Source organism: Priapulus caudatus, unplaced genomic scaffold (genome assembly GCF_000485595.1).
Source record: "Priapulus caudatus unplaced genomic scaffold, Priapulus_caudatus-5.0.1 Scaffold186, whole genome shotgun sequence".
Classification (NCBI taxonomy): Eukaryota; Metazoa; Priapulida; class Priapulimorpha; order Priapulimorphida; family Priapulidae; genus Priapulus; species Priapulus caudatus.
In genome coordinates this window covers 66669-86219 of record NW_014577247.1, presented here as the reverse complement: position 1 = coordinate 86219, position 19551 = coordinate 66669, and the positions used below count along the sequence as shown (strand labels likewise).

General features: G+C 47.0%; 2 protein-coding genes across 4 annotated transcripts in view; one reads left to right on the top strand and one right to left on the bottom strand.

Annotated features, from left to right (window-relative positions):
* Positions 1-2565, top strand: part of LOC106806929 (transcriptional repressor NF-X1-like) — a 7975-nt gene extending 5410 nt beyond the window's left edge. For both annotated transcript variants that reach the window (XM_014809105.1, XM_014809104.1), the window contains exon 3: positions 584-2565. In XM_014809105.1, coding sequence (XP_014664591.1) covers positions 584-1834 — 1251 coding nt within the window. In that variant the 3' untranslated portion in view covers positions 1835-2565. The remainder of the gene's footprint in view (positions 1-583) is intronic.
* Positions 2566-3601: 1036 nt separating this feature from the next.
* The window catches only part of LOC106806931 (rho GTPase-activating protein 17-like), a 29703-nt gene continuing 13753 nt past the window's right edge, over positions 3602-19551 (bottom strand). The window contains exons 2-15 of one of the 2 annotated variants that reach the window (XM_014809106.1): positions 17574-17718; positions 15759-15968; positions 14610-14686; positions 14216-14339; positions 13670-13738; positions 13195-13276; positions 12587-12714; positions 12039-12226; positions 11582-11662; positions 10679-10795; positions 10307-10386; positions 7821-8070; positions 6514-6613; positions 3602-5423 (exon numbers count right to left, since the gene is read on the bottom strand). In XM_014809106.1, the coding sequence (XP_014664592.1) occupies positions 4638-5423; positions 6514-6613; positions 7821-8070; positions 10307-10386; positions 10679-10795; positions 11582-11662; positions 12039-12226; positions 12587-12714; positions 13195-13276; positions 13670-13738; positions 14216-14339; positions 14610-14686; positions 15759-15968; positions 17574-17718 (2437 nt within the window). In that variant the 3' untranslated portion in view covers positions 3602-4637. The remainder of the gene's footprint in view (positions 5424-6513; positions 6614-7820; positions 8071-10306; positions 10387-10678; positions 10796-11581; positions 11663-12038; positions 12227-12586; positions 12715-13194; positions 13277-13669; positions 13739-14215; positions 14340-14609; positions 14687-15758; positions 15969-17573; positions 17719-19551) is intronic. The other variant, XM_014809107.1, reaches the window with a different exon arrangement.

Here is a 19551-nt window from a genome sequence, read left to right as displayed (position 1 = left end):
CATCGTATGAATTCTACTAAAATTTCTCTAAATTTACTGCACTAACTAGCAAGCTACACACCGTACAAGCTGGCCATTCTTGCGCGAGCGTCGTTTACCGCGCTTTAAATCGCGCGCGGGCCGAGTCCACGTGCAGCATTTAAATATTCGTGTTCTACCACGGGCAGCCACGTTATTGTTTTTGCCGAAGGATAGACTGGTATCCGGCCTCACGCTCTGCTAGACAATGTACACGCTCTGCGACAAACAGTGCGGCCGCGAACCAGTCTAGCCAGAGGCACCGACAGCAATTACAGAAAAGGGCAAGGCAGGTCACTGCCGTCGGTCGGGTTGAATTTTCAGGGGCAGTACGGCGATTGATAGGGGCACCCACGGCAATTGCCGTCGGTGCCGTCGGTTAATTCGAGCCCTGGTCAAGATGTATATATATATATATGCCTTGCATCGAATTCTGGATGTTTTGGTGGTCTGCTGAGTGTGCGCAGTGCTGAAGAAGAGTATGCTCTCAATTATCGTCGCATGTATCAATAATGCAGGTAGCCAATAGTCTATATATCGTCGTTCCGTGTTCTCTCCCACGCAGGTGTGCAACCGGAAACTGCCGTGCGGCCTGCACAGCTGCGAGGAGTCGTGTCACCGTGGCAACTGCCCGTCGTGCTGGCACGCTAGCTTCGACGAGCTGCGGTGTCACTGCGGCGTGGCGGTGATCTACCCGCCTGTGGCGTGCGGCACCACGCCGCCGGAGTGCGCGCGGCCATGCTCGCGACAGCACGACTGCGAGCACGCCGTCATGCACCCGTGCCACGCCGACGCGCGCTGCCCACCCTGCACGCACCTCACCATCAAGTGGTGCAACGGCGGGCACGAGCAGCGCCACCACATCGCATGCCACGTGACGAACGTGTCGTGCGGGCGGCCGTGCGCGAAGCCGCTGCCGTGCGGCTGCCACACGTGCCTGCGCACGTGCCACGCGGGCGTCTGCCGCGCCGGCGACGCCGCGCCGTGCGCGCAGCCGTGCGCCGAGTCACGCGACGACTGCGGCCACGCGTGCGCGGCGCCCTGCCACGCCGGCGCCCCCTGCGCGAAGACGCCGTGCCGGCAGAGCGTCGAGATGAGGTGCGTGTGCAAGACGCGCGTCGAGCGTCTGCCTTGCTGGAAACGCCGCAGCCTCGCGTCCAAGATGGCGGCGTCGCTGCTCGGCGCGCGGGTCAGCGAGATGCAGGCGGGCGAGGCGGTGAGTATCGACAGCATGCTGAGCGCGAGGCAGCGCGGCGAGGTGCTCGAGTGCAACGAGGAGTGCGCGCTGATCGAGCGAAATCGCCGCGTGGCGCTCGCGCTGCAGATCGTCAACCCGGAGCTGACGAACAGGCTCGGCAACCCGAGCTACTCGCCGTTCCTGCGCGAGTTTGCGAAGAAGAACCTCGCGATCGCGGCGGCCGTCGAGCGGCAGCTCACCGAGCTCGTGCAGGAGGCGAAGAAGTCGAAGCTGAAGCAGAAGAGCTTCTCGTTTCCCGTGATGAACCGCGAGCAGCGCCACCTGGTGAACGAGCTCGCGGAGTACTACGGCTGCGCGACGGTCAGCTACGACGTCGAGCCGAAGAAGAACGTCGTTGCGACGGCCGAGCGCGACAAGTGCTTCATGCCGTCCGTGTCGCTGGTGGCGCTAGCGCAGCGCGAGATGCATGGCCCCAAGTGCCCGATGCCGATCCCGCACAACGCGACCGCCGCCGACAAGATCGACCAGCTGAAGGCGGCGGCGAAGGCGGCCAATCAGAGCACGGCGATCATGGGCGCGACGTCGGGCGAGATCACCGACTATTTCGACATGACTTAGAATTGTGCGTCGCAGAGAGCGATTCGGGCGGGATACGCGCGCACGCGTTGTGGTGGTGATGATAGACTAGGTGGGAGCGGGTGGGGGGTGGTAGGCCAAACGGAAATGTTAGCGTGTGTTAAAACTCAGCGAACAAACGTGCGGTTACGTTTGTCGTCGTCTGCACGTTCTAGGTTGGAAGCTTTTTTTAGCCGGATAGGTTTTTCACTTGAATTAGAAGGTACAAGCGTGAGTGTTTGCATCTATTTGATAATACGTCTGCTGTAATTGGCCGTAGTAAAGCAGTGGTTAACGTGGCAGTGTTGTAGAAAGAACTACGCTACTTCGGTTCTGGGTATTGGCTTATGTTGTGATGTATGAGTGTGCATGTGATGCGAGTACGTTACAAGCGTGGTAACGAGTTTGCAGTGACAAGTTTGATGTAGCAGATTGCGAAGCATGGCAACTTTAGTGGAAATGAGTAGCTATAGAAGAAGAATCACTATACAATTGAATTTTCGAGAATAGCGTGTCATGTGTGCATAGGACAATATGCATAGTGTGTTTTTCTGGTTCTGAATGAATCTATCGCATCTCAGATAATAATTGGCAGTGTTTGGCAACAAATCGAGGATTGTTCAGTTATGATGAAATATCTTGAAGACTATTTCCAATACCTCTACATTTAGAGAGCTGCATGGGCATATGAAATGTTGTTGCTTTTATGAATAAAAACTGGATAAGATACCGTGCAGAAATGTTTTGCCTAATGTTAGTCTACCTACTGAACACAGTTTCCTTTAACAGTTTCTTACAAACCTTACGTTTTGTTTAAGTTCTGGGCATTTATAAGCTTATTTAATTTTCAAGCCGTCCTTAAAAATATAATATTTTACCTTTACATGGTGTTTAGGAATACATAGTTGTATAATCAATTCACAAGTACTAATTAATTTACATGATGTACAATCACACTGTACATATCTTTATATTCTTCATCACATATTCCAGAGCATTACATAGTTCAAAACTAAATTCTTTACAATGCCAAATAAAACGGCCTGGTCAGCAATATCCTGTAAAATAAAACCACCGGCTCGAACGTGTTAATTGTGCCCCTAAACCCCATCAAATATTTTCACAGATATAGTTGTGATATTACATAATAACATAGGGATATGGTATTTAAACAGCCTTACACAAATTCTGTGGTCCTGTCATGCCTGTAGCAATATAATGCCCTTACAATGGGTACAAACAAATAGTTGAACAAATATTGGTCAGTCTATATAACAAATGCATTTTGCCTTGTTGCCAGTGTTCACTTATAGACAATTAAAAACTAGTAACATTAAACAAAAGCTGTATACATAAATTTCAAATGTGAACACATGTTGAACTACAAAGTAAACCTGGTTCCAACATGTCTACCATTGATATATGGCTAAAATAAAAATAATTGTCGACTCATTATAAGGTACAGCTTTAATATGTCATATAATTCCTAGAATTTGAATGAAGGTAACAATTCATCATGTCACGTCCCAACATTGTATAAACGTTCATTCCTTCACGATGAACATGTAGAGTTGAGGAGATGATAGCGTTTATAAACAGCCCATTCCATCTTACATGTGATATGTCCCATTAGTTGGATGGATAATGACAAAAGCTAATATCACAAGCAGTTAGCATATTTAGGAAAGCATCACCTACAGACTTGTACATATATATTACACGTATACGTATAAACACGTGTGTGTGTGTGTGTGTGTGTGTGTGTGTGTGCGTGCGCGCGTCTAACCACTTGTGCATGTTGTGTGCGTGTGTGGGTGCGTGTGTGCGCCTGCGTGCGTGTGTGCACCTATAGATATGTCCATGGTATGAATGAGTATCTGCCACATTCTATAAGCATACCTTATCTAACACCTCTTCAGTATGCTAATATTAAATATAAACTAAACTGCTAACGCCATATATATTTGGCCACGATTTTTATGGCACTTTGCATGTAGCACACCTACACAACGTCATAAGGCAAGATGGGATAATGCATAGCTTCTAGATTGTAGATTTACACACGGGTGAATATTTGTGCAACTAACGTGAAAATATTCGTTCGTTTACAACGTTTGATTTTTAATTATACTCTACGTGACATAATAAAGCCTTCCATAATTGCGTGCACGTGCACGACCGACTGGGTGACTTGGCATACATAGTACAACTTTGCCTCTGCTTTGGAATTTGCACATCAAATGACTAGCGATTACTAAACAGCAGCACCAAACAAATCTAGCGACGATGGAATGCTAAATAATGCTCAATAATCCATGAACCACAGAAAATGGCTCTCACCTGCACGGTTCCTTTACATACTATTATTAATTATATAAATGATTCGATTAATTATCGTAAGATGTTGCGCATGACTGTGTCAATGCTGGATTCCTTCATCATCGTTCAGCGGTCACTGTAGGCCTTATATAGGAAGTTATTAGGATAAAAGTAAGGATATTAGGCTAATGGTGCGCGTGAACGTTGTTCAAGAAACAACCCAAGGTGGTAGACAAAAATCGAACAGGTTAAGGCAAATTTGTTAAAAGGAGATTGCGGTTGAACATTATATGCACTTGTTACTGATAAGTCACGATAACATGATAAACTTACTAGTAGTCGTCACTATCTGCTTGTTATGCCACCGTTTTATTATATATATATATATACACACGTATATATACACGTGTGTCCGAGCACATACACACATATGCATGGTAGCTATGATGAACCGGGCAGATATTATGAACATTATGAGTCGTGGACCCTAAAACCACGTGGAGTGTTCGTCATCTTCGTCCTCCCTCGTCACTGGTCTGGGATTATCATTCCCCTGCACGGGGACAGGGGGCGGAGATAAGGCCGGCCGGTCGGACGCGGACTCCTGAAGATTCGCAAGCCTGCCACCAGGGGGCTCGAACACCGGCGGCACGCTCGGCACGCAGTCCTTGCCGTTCGACGTCGCATCTGCGTCGACTCCGCCCGGACTCGGCACGCGGACGCTCGTGTTTGCATCAAGAACGGCGTAGATGTGTTCCGTCGGCTTCCCGCCGTTGTTCACCGGAACTTCCTCGTCGTCGTCGTTCCGCCGATGGTCGGTGAACTTTTTTCCGGAACGTCTCGTCGGGATCGCGTTCGACTCGACCTTTCGCGTGTCCGCGCTCGGGCTCAGGATCGGGTCAGAGGTCACCGAGTGCTTCTTCGGCGCGACCTCGACAGAGGGCGACCTCGCGGGTGTAAACGCCCGCCGATCGAGCGCCGGCTTGGTCGGCACGGGCGGCGGAACCTTCTCCGCCGGCAACCTCTGACCTCTGACAGCGGCGTCGTTGCCGGGGATGACGTCGGGCTTGTGCAGTCTGGCGGCGGCAGTCGGCGGAGGAGGCTTCCCCGGGGGCGGTCCCGAGGGGCGGCGGTTACTGTTCGTCGGCGGCGTGTAGGAGCTGGAGCGCTGAGGCGGCACGGGCCTCTCCTTAGCGAGGATTGGACTCTTCTCTGCCTCGATGCTGCTGGGCCGGACGCACTCGCCGTTCGTCTTGTTCTCTCTGTCGACGAACTGCGGGAGGGAATCGACGTCCGGTTAGTTAGCAAGACTGGCGCAATCAGAGGTGCAGGATAGTAGCGGAATCGCTGAAACCCTGCGAGGGAAATACGCGTACAGTCAAACCTATGTTAGTAGTCACCTCTATAGAACGGACACCTGTCTATAAAGGACATTTTGGGCGTTTCTCATTAATGGCGGTTATACACTGAAAGCACCTGTCTATAAAGAACAATTTTTGCGTTTTCCTTCAGTGGTTGTTCTACACAGGTTTTGCTGCATACTCTACTATCACGCACTTTTAGTGAGAAGCATGCATGCAGCACACCAACAATAAGCAAATAAATAGAATGCAGTCCACACCTCATAGATAGATACAACAGCATATTGACCATAAAATGCCATCTTTATGTCCTCCCATGCTCTTCACCTCACGATCGGAGTCCTTCCCTCATCTAATGCCTATCCTGTTGTGGGGTTAGTAAAACCACTAAGCATTTAGCTATTCGTTTTTCCCCATCATACCAACCAATCACTACTACCCATGCAGAACACGTAGACTACACGCAGATTGGACGGTAATAGCAAGCAAACAGCTCTAAGTGACGTTAGAGGTATCAGACTGGATGGATGCTGTCATGCAGAGGCACAATCTCTCTATGGAGACCTTACCCTCGCCTTTTCTATTTTCTCTAACAACACTGGCGGCCTCTGGGGAACCGGTGGAGCAGGCTTCTTCCTGCTACCTACTGGACTTCTGACTCGCGTACTCAGGCTGTGGAAAACAACAGCAAATACACTGTGAACGTGACACGGACATGTGTGTGTGTGCGCGCACGGTCGCTGCAGGCGCCCACATTCGCTTCATCCAAAAACCTAAATGCCTCCGTGTACCCGCAATCAATGTCGCTCGTCATCCAAATTTATGAACAGCATTTATTTAGAGAGCGTTGGACACGTTATATTTACATTCACATTACAGGGACACAGAAGAAACCAGTTTCTCATCTTTCAGTTAATTTTTTTCGAGATTTTCTGGTCGCAAACATGCTTTCGGGAGAAATGAATGTGGACGCCTGGACACGGACGCAGCTACCCGACATACCGAGTTGGGTTCTGTTACCGTCTCCATTGGAACAACCACCGCAGTTTCAATGGGAACCGGAGGCGCGTGCCTCTTCCTTCTCCTCCCCTCCTGCTTCGAACTGAAGACGAGCAAAATAAAACAAAAAAGAAAGCGCCAAATAAGTGTTGCGTTATTGATCCTACATTGAGTTGGAGAGACCTTGATACTGTCCTTTACTGCAATATTACTGCAGTAAGACCTCCCTTGGATCAAAGCAAGAGCTATGCAACCCATTATTACTTCCCTCTGCGAATGGGTTACAAAATATTTTAACATAAACAATATTATTTGAATGAGCAAATAAAAAGGCTATAAATAATTTAAAAAAGTAAGAGCGATGAACTCGCGACTGAAAATTGATCAAGCATATAAGATATTCAATAACACTGTGAAACTTCCCACTTCAGCCAAATTTAGTTGCACGCTAGATTGACTGAGTATTCCAACCTCTAGCTCTAGTACTATAGCCCGCTTTCATTAACTGCCACAGGCATATAATTGACTTATGGCCATTTTCATTTTTGCCAAAAAGTGGACGTGGCTCGAAAGTAGGTCGGCTGGCGTGCTCCAAAATAGGACGTTCAAACCTCTCCCATAGGAGTAACAACTATATGTAATTTTAAACATGTGGGTCAAATAGTTCTTGAGTTATCGTTGACCGTAGGCAGACACTGAAATGCATTGTGAAATTGCCAAAATCTACCTAATTTGCATAATTAAAAAAAATATCAAAACCCGTGTGATATGTTTTGGGGCCAGTCCTTATTCATTCACATACCAAAAATGAGCAAAATCCATTGAACCTGAACTGACTTGGCCATTTCCATTTTTGCCAAAAAGTGGACGTGGCTCGAAAGTAGGTCGGCGGGCGTGCTCCAAAATAGGACGTTGAAACCTCTCCCATAGGAGTAACAACTATATCCAATTTGAAACATGTGGGTCAAACAGTTCTTGAGTTATCGTTGACCGTAGCCAAATGTTGACGGACGGACAGACGGACGGACAGACGTACGACAGACAACACCCCATGGCAATGGCTCATCTTGATGATGTCAAGGCGAGCTAAATATCACGAAATCCATTTGTGTATCATATAAGCAACACTTAGTGGTAAGCAACACATACATATGCATTCAACTACCACACACAAACAAGATCTAGCTATACACTAGCTAGCACATCGTGGCTAGTGAATGCTGTTTCCACTGAAAAAGAGAGAGAAAGTGAAAGAGATACAGGGGGAGAGAGTGAGAGGTGGGAACGATAGAGAGAGAGAGAGAGCCTACCTCTCCCCCGGTGTCAGTAAACTAGACAGCGAGTCTTGGGAAGCGCAACGACTCGACGAAGTCAGCGAAATGTTGTCCGGTGCCTCGTGCCTGCTAGGGGGCGTCGCTGTCACGTTGAGCAAATCGTGAGACTGGTTGCGACGGCGTAAGTCGGTCGATGCCAGCGACAGTGCGTCGTCGCTCGTCAGGTGACTGAGCATGAACGGCGATGCGACCTTGACGCCGTCGGCAGTGACCTTAAACTCCTCATCTGCAAAACGGTGTCCGATAAGGCGTCACTCGCACACGTACTTATGAGAAAGCCACTTGACATCATTCGTTGATTCGCAATGCTAGCGGCCAATAAAACCGTATAATGGTATAAAACAGATTGCGATGATTGATTTTGTTTTCATTTCCAATTCCAGTGTAGAATTCCAATAATAATTAATTTATTAATGGTTTGCTAGGTAAAGCAGGAAGAAAGGCAGACCATAAAACCAGAAGCACCACCACCACCACATGCGACTCCCCTGCAATAAAAGCGCAGGATGTTTTACAACACCATATGATAGTATATTGTGTGTGGTTGTTAGTTGGTCTTAACAACACACTGCATGGTTTTGAGTGTGTCGCACACCTGAAATCAGAAGCACTATACCTAGTTAATTTTGGTTAGAGGTTAAGACCGTGTACTAGGTTAGTTTTAGTGTGCAGTGTGGCTGCAGTCTCATCGTTAATCTTCTGGAGATGATTTCACCACCACCGTGCTGCCCTCTAGTGTGAGAAGCGCCACCTGGCGGCAGGGACAGGCGGCTGCAGTGTTCGTTCTCCGCCGCAAGTAAGTTGTCGATCGAGTGCGCACGTTGCGGCTTCCCTCTTCCTCCTCCTCCTCCTCCGTCTCCCCGCCTTCTGTCCAGATCCTCCTGAATGTTCTCGAGCGACCCGATCGACCGATGCCGCAGCTGCCGCGACGCGGGCGCGCGCGCGAGCCCCGGCTCGTTCAACGTGGTCGTTGCCGGCGGCGACTGATCGAGATGCGGGTGGTAGATGACGGTCGGACTGAGCGACTTTGACGACGACTTCTTCGAGGATCTCTTTGAGACCTTGACGATGTCGAGAGCGCCGGACCGCGAGCGCGGCAGCTTCAGGTCGAGGAACGGCATTGAGCGGCTGCGCTCGGACGACGCGGCGAGCGGCGGCCCCCCCTCCTGGAAGCGCGCCGGCAGCAGCTTGAGGAAGGTCGAGTAGGGGTCGCGGTTGGACTTTGTCGGCGACGGCGTCTCTGCGGGCGACCCGGGCGAGCTCGACTCGGGACTCGAATGCTCGCTGCGGCCGAACGGAGACGGCGGGAGGAAGAGGGCACCGCCGTTGCTGCAGCGCGTCGCGCTGTCCTGGCTGCTGAGAGAGTTGCTCCGCGTGGGCAGCATGTACGGCTTGTAGTCGACGTCTAGAAGCAGATTCACATAGAGACACGCGCACGCAGAGCGAACTTCTAAACACTTAAAGGACATGGCAAGCATACGCCTCAGTTAACTGAGACGTTAGCGCATCGGGGCAAGTTGTATGTGCACAGAGGCAATGATTTCCTTCAAAGAAAAGTCATCAAGGTCACTCACTTTTCGGCAACCTTTTGCGTGGAGCAAAGAGAGACACATACATTATGTGGGATTTATGGGTAGGGGATGGAGACCAGTTAGGTAGGGCGATTTGTTGCTGCGGATATCATCTGATTTTCAGGGCAACCATGGTACTTGCTGTCGGTGCCGTGGTGAAATTTGAACCCCGCGGCATACCTATGTTAGTGTGAGGCGCTCCTGTACTAGATATAGTCTACTCGGCCAGCACACACTGGTGCGACGCGGGGTCAGTGTGTGTGGCATTACCATCGCCACATTAAATGCGATATGCTATGTGTAGTATGCGATATTAGGAACCTAAGTTTAGGCCCACCATCAACAGTAGTGGATTAATCTGTATATGCAGGGAATCGGGACGAATCAGCGTGAACATGCAGACACTTACTTCTGGGAGAACGCCGCTCCAGTGTATTTGTGCACTCTGCTTATTTTTCAGTATGTACTTACTAACTGACCTCTCAGTGTGAGCGAAATGACTACGCCCTGCTTGGATAATGTTGCTAGGTCGGTCACGCTAAACCTGTACATATGTTTACATTTCGGTACTAAGCAGAGCTTTAGATTGCCCCTATAGCGATGCTGCCTGGCTAGAGTTACCCGTAAATCACTCCGGACAGATACGTCAAATCAGAAAAATTCCTTAGAGTTATAGAGATGCCTGCATCAACTTAAAAGCATAAAAGATGGAAAACCCAGAGGAGGAAGCAGCCTTCGATAATCGCAGAAGCAAATGAATTGATGCAAATAGCAATCAAGTTCACTTTAATGGCATAAGCAAATGGGAAAAGAAGCCACGGGAGGAAGCCGTTGTCGATGGGGAGAGACAGACGACAGGCGTGCGGCGCACTGTCCGTAAACGACACTCACCTCCAGGAAAGAACCAGTCGGCGTGTTGAACGAGCGTCTCGATGATGGAGCTCTGCTGAGCCGACATGAACACATTCATCCTGCACGAAGCAACAAGACACGAGCGTCAGCAGCTATTCTTCGCAAGAGCAGCTCCGATGCTCTCCAGGCGAGGGAGAGGGGGAGGAATTACTGGTCATCATCGTCATCGTCGTTGTAGTTTTTGTTGTTTTTTGGTGTTGTTGTTGTTATTGTAAAATTCATCATGGATGATGAATTCTGATGAATAATCATCACGATTACTGACAGCGAACGATCAACCTTAAACATGGACAAAAAAGAAATAATTTCACCTAATCGTCAAATAAATGAACATCGTCACATGGCACTCACCCATCATCACCCTTGGGGTATATCAAGTTTGGTCCAAAAACTATTGCTACATTGGTCGGTGTCATCTTGTTCGTTTGGGAATGTGTGACTAACTTTGCCAGAAACTTGACAAGGTATCTGAAAATTGCAATGATGTCTCAAAATCACCTCATGTACACAAAGGAATATTATTTAAGCTAATTATTTATGAATCGAATGAAGTAAAAGTGTTCTTCACAGCCTAGGGTCCACGTCCTATCAGATAAATGAACTAACCACATCCAATTATACCCGGCTGGTCACTTTCTAAACTAGACAGAGGGCACTCACGGAGAGTGCATACCTCCGCCAGCGACATACCCCATAGGCCATACGACTCACGAACACATGAATAACCCACGATATACCCATGTAACATGTATGGGTTACGAGCTGGCTCGCTGCTCGCTGCTGGCTGCTGCTGACTGCTGCTGGAGCTGGCTGTGGCTGGCTTGACTCGATGCACTAATATCGATCGCGCGAACACACGAACACACTAACACACGAGACCGATCACATAACCTTCTCTAACTCCGTTGGGCAGAGGTAATAACTATCCATACTGTTACACGATAGTATCTGGCATAATGGCTAATGGAATATGATTTCATAAACTGATTTTTACAAATGCACGTGCATTCAAGTAGTTTTTGTTTACAGAATGCTATTTAAATAAATCAGTTAACTCATTTCCGTTTGCGAAACAGAGATCCTTCTATTTACATTTCAGAGAACCGTAATCATGTTAAACAGTCTCCGACTCCATCAAACTGATAAGTGATTAGCTAGATAAGATAGATCTTCACTAGAGTCAGCTCTAAAACAAAACCACAATTGCCTATCATCACATCTGCTGATTTCCTGCCACTAGAAACACAAGCCTACCTGAGGTTTGTATAATAAGTTTTTGGCAGTTTGCTACAAACTATCCACAGTGCTTGTAACTTGCTGTCTAAGTCATCAACTCTGCAAACAGACAATCAGATGAGACGATCAGACGAGAGATGATCATAAACTGCGTGATTAAACCACTGGCAGATCAAAATTAAAAGAAAATTCACATTAAAATTTGATGAAAAATCTATGAGAGGCATGCTATATATCGTCATCCACATTAGGATAGATTGGTGTTGGACAGACATGTATGTTGAGCTGTCCATTAGAGGATGTACTCCCCAATTCATGCACACATGCACGCGGGCAATTTAGCACGCACTGTTTTTTAGTTGATCAGTCATTAATTGGATACCATGCTGCAATACTTGCATTATTACATTCATTCACTTTCAGCATTGAATTTGTTCCCGTGCGACAAGCATCCACAATGCGTGATAATTCTTACCTGGTAGCTTCCATCCAATCATCATACAGGTCAAAGGTCATCAGCGGCTCAGGCAGCGCTCGCAGGTATTGCTTCAGCGCGCCGGTTATGCAGTGGATGTCGTACTCTGTCAGGTCCGGCGAGCCGACGTCAAACTCTGCAGTCAGCTTTTTGATTTTCGTTTTGCTGCCGGCGACACGGAATAAGCCCTGTGAGGAAAACCGAGAACATGAAACGTAAAAGCACGTTTGCAGAAGAAGGCATAGTTTAAAAAAAACTGTACAGTGTAGCTGAGACTGTGAGCGGATTACGGAACATTACGGCATAATAATAAAGTTTACTACATGGCATGGTACTCATGATACACAGTTATACACACACGGTAAGCGATTAATGCACAACATTAAACCGATTACATTTTTTTCAAAAGCAGGAACAAAAGATTTAACAATCAGAAATAGGTAAATTATCGAAACAACACTACGTGCAGGGAGAAGACAAGAAACATAAAACGAGTGGAGGAATTCCACGCCAAGACGAGAGAGAGAAAGAGGAAATCCGCCACTGACCTCCTCCTCGAGTCCAAGGTCGAGTATCGAGCAGATGCAGTCCTCTAGAACCTCTGCGACATCGCGATCCGTCGCGCGAAGGTGATCGTCGAGTGCAACCCCATACACGGGCTTCAGCCTGAATAGATCTAGAGAGAAAAGAGGGAGTCACCGAGTGTGACCCTGTACACGGGCTTCAGCCTGAATAGATCTAGAGAGGAAAGAGGGAGTCACCGAGTGTGACCCTGTACATGGGCTTCAGCCTGAATAGATCTAAAGAGAAGGGGGGAGTCGCCGAGTGTGCAGCGCAGCAGATGGAACTGTCTGCGATGGGGGCAGTCCACTATGCCTGCGGGGCTCGGAGACGACCTATATCGTTAGGAGGATGGTTATGGAGCATTTGACGTAATCTCGTTTTGTCTGCTAATCGACTGCCGACTTGCTTTTGACAAATTTTAATTGATTGCACGTAAGCTGGGAGCGTTCTACCACCGCGCGAGGCAGTAGAGAGGAACGAGGAGCTCGAAAACAGAGAAATAATCAATGGATTTTTTTTCGCAAAAATAAATCAAGAAAATTTTCTCGCGGAATTAAATCGATAGTGCTTCTGGAGTCGTGTGTTGACGCACCTCGTTGGCTGTGCAGTGCGGGTAGCAGTTCATCTAGGCAGGTGAGTGCATCCCTGTGACACTGCCTCTGTATCTCTACCAACTATAGCACACAGAAAATCGCAAGGTAATGAATCCGAAAACCACCAGTGAGGAAAGCGTGGGCGTATGTGCGAATGTACACGCATATTAGGTATCTAGGGTATCTAGGTCAGATTCACCGGTATGCATAACCGATTTTCGCCGTGGGTTTGGGCATATTACGCACGAAATGGCAATAAGTTACATTTAGGTTGATTTAATCAATGGTATCTTATGGATCGTGATCCATTTGTACGAGTTTGGATGGCCCACTATAAAGTAACCCACACTTTCAAACGGAGTGTTGACAAACAGCTACACAGAATGACAAACGTTATTTGTCAGGTTTTCAATGATTTAGTGATGGCCAACTTTCGTCCTTCGCACCGCGAAAAGAACATTTATTCTCGTGCACCTTTATCAGCAGTTGACCGAATTCTGCCTCCTTGGAGCACAGTCGGTAGAGTTCTGTGGCAAGAAAGTCCTGCAATACAAAATGGACGCATCAACACATACAGGTTTTTTCTAGCGTGTGCAGTGTTACGTACAGCAGCCCTGATAATGAGTGACAACAAGCAGACGATTCATGGTCAGCGCTAATAGGAAATTGATCAACTTAGAAAAGAGCCTAAACTAAAACGAAAAGAAGATCTTACACAAAATTGATAGCAGCCTGCAATAAATGTGCTCAAATAATCTATGTTCGAGGAATGCCGGTTAAGAAATTTTCCACTTTAAGCCGAATTGACCATGCGGCACAACTTAATGTGGTCGAAAAACGCAGGTGCATTCTACTTCGAATTGCCTATTTTATGTGCGTTATTTTTAGCTGCACACAATGGCATTTTCGAAAACACGGTAAACATTGCAGGTGATAATTCTTCCTACAACGGGGGGTCTAGACAACTACCCTGGTCGCTCCACTGCCCTCAACACAGGCCCAGCCCTCCCGCTCACTCACCTTGCACTGCTCTGTCTTTAATAGCAGGTCATCCATCTCTGCTTTTGTCTGCTCTACCTTGGCCGCGTGAGCAGCGATACCGCTGCTACCAACCTGTGCTGATTGACGCACTGACGTTTGCCACCTGTACACGCAGAATTCCACTCTCATCTTAAAACCGCACACTTACATGAGAAATGAAATCTCTACTCAACGAATGCAATGAGAGCAGTAACATGATAGATAGAACTGTTCTTTGTGTTACTTCTGGTATTGTGTATCGTACAGACTAACTTTTAAGATCACACATTTGATTTGATAGCATTTGGCATGCGTTATTACTTGTTAAATTTCTATGATATTTTTTTATTAGAGTGGCTGTACTGCTGTTGAATTAACTACTGTATGAACTCACTTCTGTTTCAGTACATCCAGCTCAGCTGTCATCTTTTCAAGTTGCTTCTTCAACTTCATCACGTTTGGGAAGTCGTTCTGTAAACAGACGCCTCACGCTTTAACATCGTTTTTTTTCACGCTGCCGTTTCAAGGCCGCCGTTCTGGTGGCTCATTCGCAACAACGGGCTAAGCCACTAAAAAAGACGTTATCGCGGATCTATCTATCAGTTTCTAAAAGCAACAACGCGGCAGGTGTCAAGAAGGAGTTCGTGTATGTAGTAAGCACCGTTCCCACAACGACGACGCGCAGTGATGTTTAACTCGCTCTCCCTTGGCTTACCCATCTCTCTCCCCGCAGTCTGCCTCTCTACAGAGACTCTGATCTTACCAGACTATTGTTTGCTCGCTAATAAATGACAGCTACTATAGTCATTTACACAAGCGTAATACACGAGATGGACACGATGAAAGAAAAATATGGGACATAGATAATTTTATGAAGGTAAAGCAAAAAGATTCTCCCACCCCGTCTCTCCCACGTGCTCACCTCTCCCACTCCATCCTCCACCCCTTCCCTTATCACCTCTTTCTGTCACCTCTTCAATCCTGACCCCACACTTCTCCTCACCTCTCCCACGTGCTCACCTCTCCCACTCCATCCTCCGCCCTTTCCCCCATCACACCCTTCTAACCCACCCCACCCATTCCCCCGTGCTCTCCTCTCAACCACCTCCATCCCCTCCACCAATTATCACCTCCCGCCACACCTTAGTACCCCACACCCCACCCCCCCACCTTCGCCCCGATGCTTCCATCTCATAACCCACCCTCCATCCCTCCCCATTATCACCTCCCAAACCTTCCCCACACCCAGCCTACCCCTCCTCCGGCTCACCTCTCATAAACCACCCTCCACCCCCTTCCCCATTATCACCTCCCCCACACCCCACCCCAACCCCTCCCCGGTGCTCACATTCCTGTAATCCATGCCACCATCCGCCTCCCCATATCACCTCCCTCGACCCCCCACAGCCCACTCCATCCCTCCTCCGTGCTCCTCCCCCTAATCATCCTCCATACCCCTTCCCACAACCTTCCTGTCCTCCTCGCCCCGATCCCCTCCCCCCTGTCACCTCCCCCCTCCCCCCACGCCCCCGCACTGCTCCACCTCGACGACGTTATTGAGCGGGACAAGCACGTCGTCCTCGAGCGTCGTCTGCGCTACGGTGGCGCCCTCTGCGAGCGTAGCGTATGCGTCGCCGCACAGCCGGTACATCAACGCAAGCGTGCCGCCTCCGCCGACGCTTCCGCCGTCGTCCAGCAGCGAGCGATTCTCGAGGAACTGGGCCGACATCTGGGGCCTCGTGAGCTGCTTCCGCTGTGCAAGTCATCGCGTGCGTTAGTCGATGGATGCTGCCGCGCGACGGTGCGATTGCCGTGGCGACGTCGCGAGAGAATGTGCGACATTCGGAATATTGAATATCTCGCGCGGACGTGGCGTCGGGCCGGCGGCGCCGTTGCGAGAGAATACGCGACATTCGAAATATTGAATATCTCTATAATAGGCAAGATATAGATGGTTTTAGTGTCCACGGTGTATAACGTTCATCACATACGCCCGGTTCGTACCATATATTACATCTGTGTACGTCATTGATACATCATTGAAAATATGGATATCATTATATGTTGAAAATCAATACATTCGGAATATTGAATATCTCGCGCGACGATGCGGTCGCCGCGGCGCCGTCGCAAGAGAATATGAAATATTGAATATCTCTCGCGACGTTGTGTATTGAATTTCAACATATATAATGATATCCATATTTTCAATGATGTATCAATGACGTACACAGATGTAATATATGGTACGAACCGGGCGGATATGATGAACATTATACACCGTGGACACTAAAACCATCTATATCTTGCCTATTATAATATTATATAATATATAGTATATATATATACATTATACATTATAATTAGCTTGTATATATATACATATATAGCCTGTGCATACTTACATAGCACAGGTATAAAGCATGCCTTTGTTTGCGTGAAACTATTACCTGTATTCTGGCAATTAAAGCTGAACAGATACAACAGCTGAATATGCTTCCTAGATGATTCATAAATATGAAACAGACTTTACATGCAGGAAGTTATGAGCAGAATTTCTGCCAGCGATTGTCTAAATTTCGCTCAATTATTCATCCCTGGCTTGTGTAAACAAAACACGCGATTAACTTGTTATTTTATATCTTGCCATACTGGTTAACGTCCACGTCCGGAAAACCGCTGGTCGTTTTTCCATGCGCTTCCGAATGAGTTGATCGTCTATCCTAGCGAGATCATCACGTTCTCTGTGTATGTTGTTGTCGGGTCAGACAAGCTAGACATGTACGTATGTACATGTTTTTCACAACACGAATGCCAAATTTCCACATTTGTGACATTTTGCTACTAAAGCCTGGCGCACACGTGAGTAATTTTACTCAAGTAAAATAACGCACGAGTCATTTTACTCACGTGTGCGGCGGATTTTCGTTGAGTAATTTGACGCATGCGTCATTTTACTCAATATCAAACGTGTTTGATAATTTTTGACTCATTTACTAAAATGACGTCATTTTACTCAACGTGTGCGCGCGCTGAGTAAATTTACTCAACACTGGCACTCACAGCGCATGCGTTTAAATCATTTTGCGCCCATGCAGTATTGGCTGCGCACAGTCACGTGATCTGCATTACCACTTATTCCTTGGGTCATTTTACTCATGTGTGCGGCGAACGCTGAAAATATTACGCGTGAGTATTTTGACTTATGCGTCATTTTACTTGAGTAAAATTACTCCCGTGTGCGCCGGGCTTAAACAGCATTTTTAAAATGCGCCCTCATAACTCTGATTGGCTATACCTGCCCGTCAATCTAAAGTCAATTGCTGCTTCTTTGAGTTAAATGTAGGTTTGAACTTACCCGCCGTTTCTCAACGTCCTGTGTACCTGGCGCCCCCTGCAGAGACACCAGTTTCTTGTAAGTGGCACTGCATGTCTGCTCCAGAAGCTTCACCCGTTTCTCGACGGAGGCGAGATCCTTAGAGAGAACCTCCTTCTTCTCAGTCCTGGAAGCAGCAGAAGGATATATATATATATAAATGATGACAAATTTTGAATAATTTTGGCAAATTTTGAATAATTTTGACAAATTTTGAATAATGACACATATTTGTCATTATTCACCCTTGAGATACACATATGTAGGAAGACAGAGCAGTATGCATGTGCGTATGTGCATGCGCGCGCGTGTGCACAAGCGTGCATTTGAATAATTTTGGCAAATTTTAAATAATTTTGACAAATTTTGAATAATGACACATATTTGTCATTATTCACCCTTGAGATACACATATGTAGGAAGACAGAGCAGTATGCATGTGCGTATGTGCATGCGCGCGCGTGTGCACAAGCGTGCATATATATATATATATATATATATATGTGTCTGTGGATCCATCCGTGCAAACATCCGTCCATGAATGTGTGTCCATCATTTTCCATCAGGCTACAATTTTCGGAAATGATTCAGATTTCAACTTTCGTTAACGACAACTTTAACAAAAACTTGAAAACACATCACCTTTAAAACTTTAAAATACCAGTTTATATGTTTAAACTTTAGCAGACCACCGGAATTGATAAATTTACACAAATTTATCGCAAGTCTCTGATAAGGGCTTGGCACGATGAGATACAATGCGTGACCATATAATACATTTCACACGTAATACCCTTAGGAGTGAATAAAAGCAATCATAGCCGATATTACGTAAGCTACTGTGCTAATTACCAAAATGATAAGACATACTGTTAGTAGAGGTAAAGATTTCTTGCCTTAGCAAAGATAGAAAATCTTTGATTCTGCGAATTCGCTAGACAACTGTGATTGTGTTACTGTTAGCGTGCGATTTGATCAAGAGATGTACCGGATAAGGTCAGGAGAAGGCCCTATCATTGCCATCAGACACCATCCTTATTCTGTTGAGCACGGTGCGCCACTAGCAAATATGTGTGCCACCAAAGCCTAGATAATTCCTTCATGCAATACGTGGATAGACCACTGATCTCTATAATAAACGATTTTATTATAGTTATCAGTGGGATAGACGGACCATCACATTTTAACAATGCAGCATTCTAAAACACGATCATCGTGTCATCCCGCAACCATGGCACATTAAACGAGGTATTTTATAATAGCTGGAGGCAAGGGTTAATGTCCTTTTTATTCTTATACAACGTTAGCAGGAAACCGAGAGCTGCGGATAGGCGCGTATACTATATGTGTACGCTCAAACATTACCCTAATGAAAAGGGGGAAAGCAGAATTCACGGGCATATATATTACATAGACTTACTGCCAACGTCCCTTTCGCTGTGCACTCAGTATTTGATGGCTACACGTTGGTGATACCAACAATGACTTGCAGGGTCAGCCAGTATATCACGGGTAATTAGTCATTATAGCTGGTACACTGTGAATACAAGCATCGGGCAGAGGACATTGCGAAATTTATTACGGTGACTAGTGGATTGGACACAATAGCGTGAAAATAAGGTCTCTAAATGTTAAATATTATAGCAGGGTGAAATGTAAATCAGTTGCGCACCGTACAAACACTATCTGTACACTATAAATCAGTGATGTATGTACGACTGCGGCACTACAAAGGTCAGTAATTTATGTTCATAAACGCACACACGCACACACACACACACACGCACGCACGCACGCACGCACGCACGCTAACACGCACACTGTATATAACATCAGTAGTGAATAACAAGTGCCGCAGAGCAACAGCGCTCATCTAACGTCTACTGCGGTGACTCTGTGGTGGAGTGGTGGGATTCTAGTAAACCCTGTTAGTCCCAAATGTGTTCACATACACGCCGAA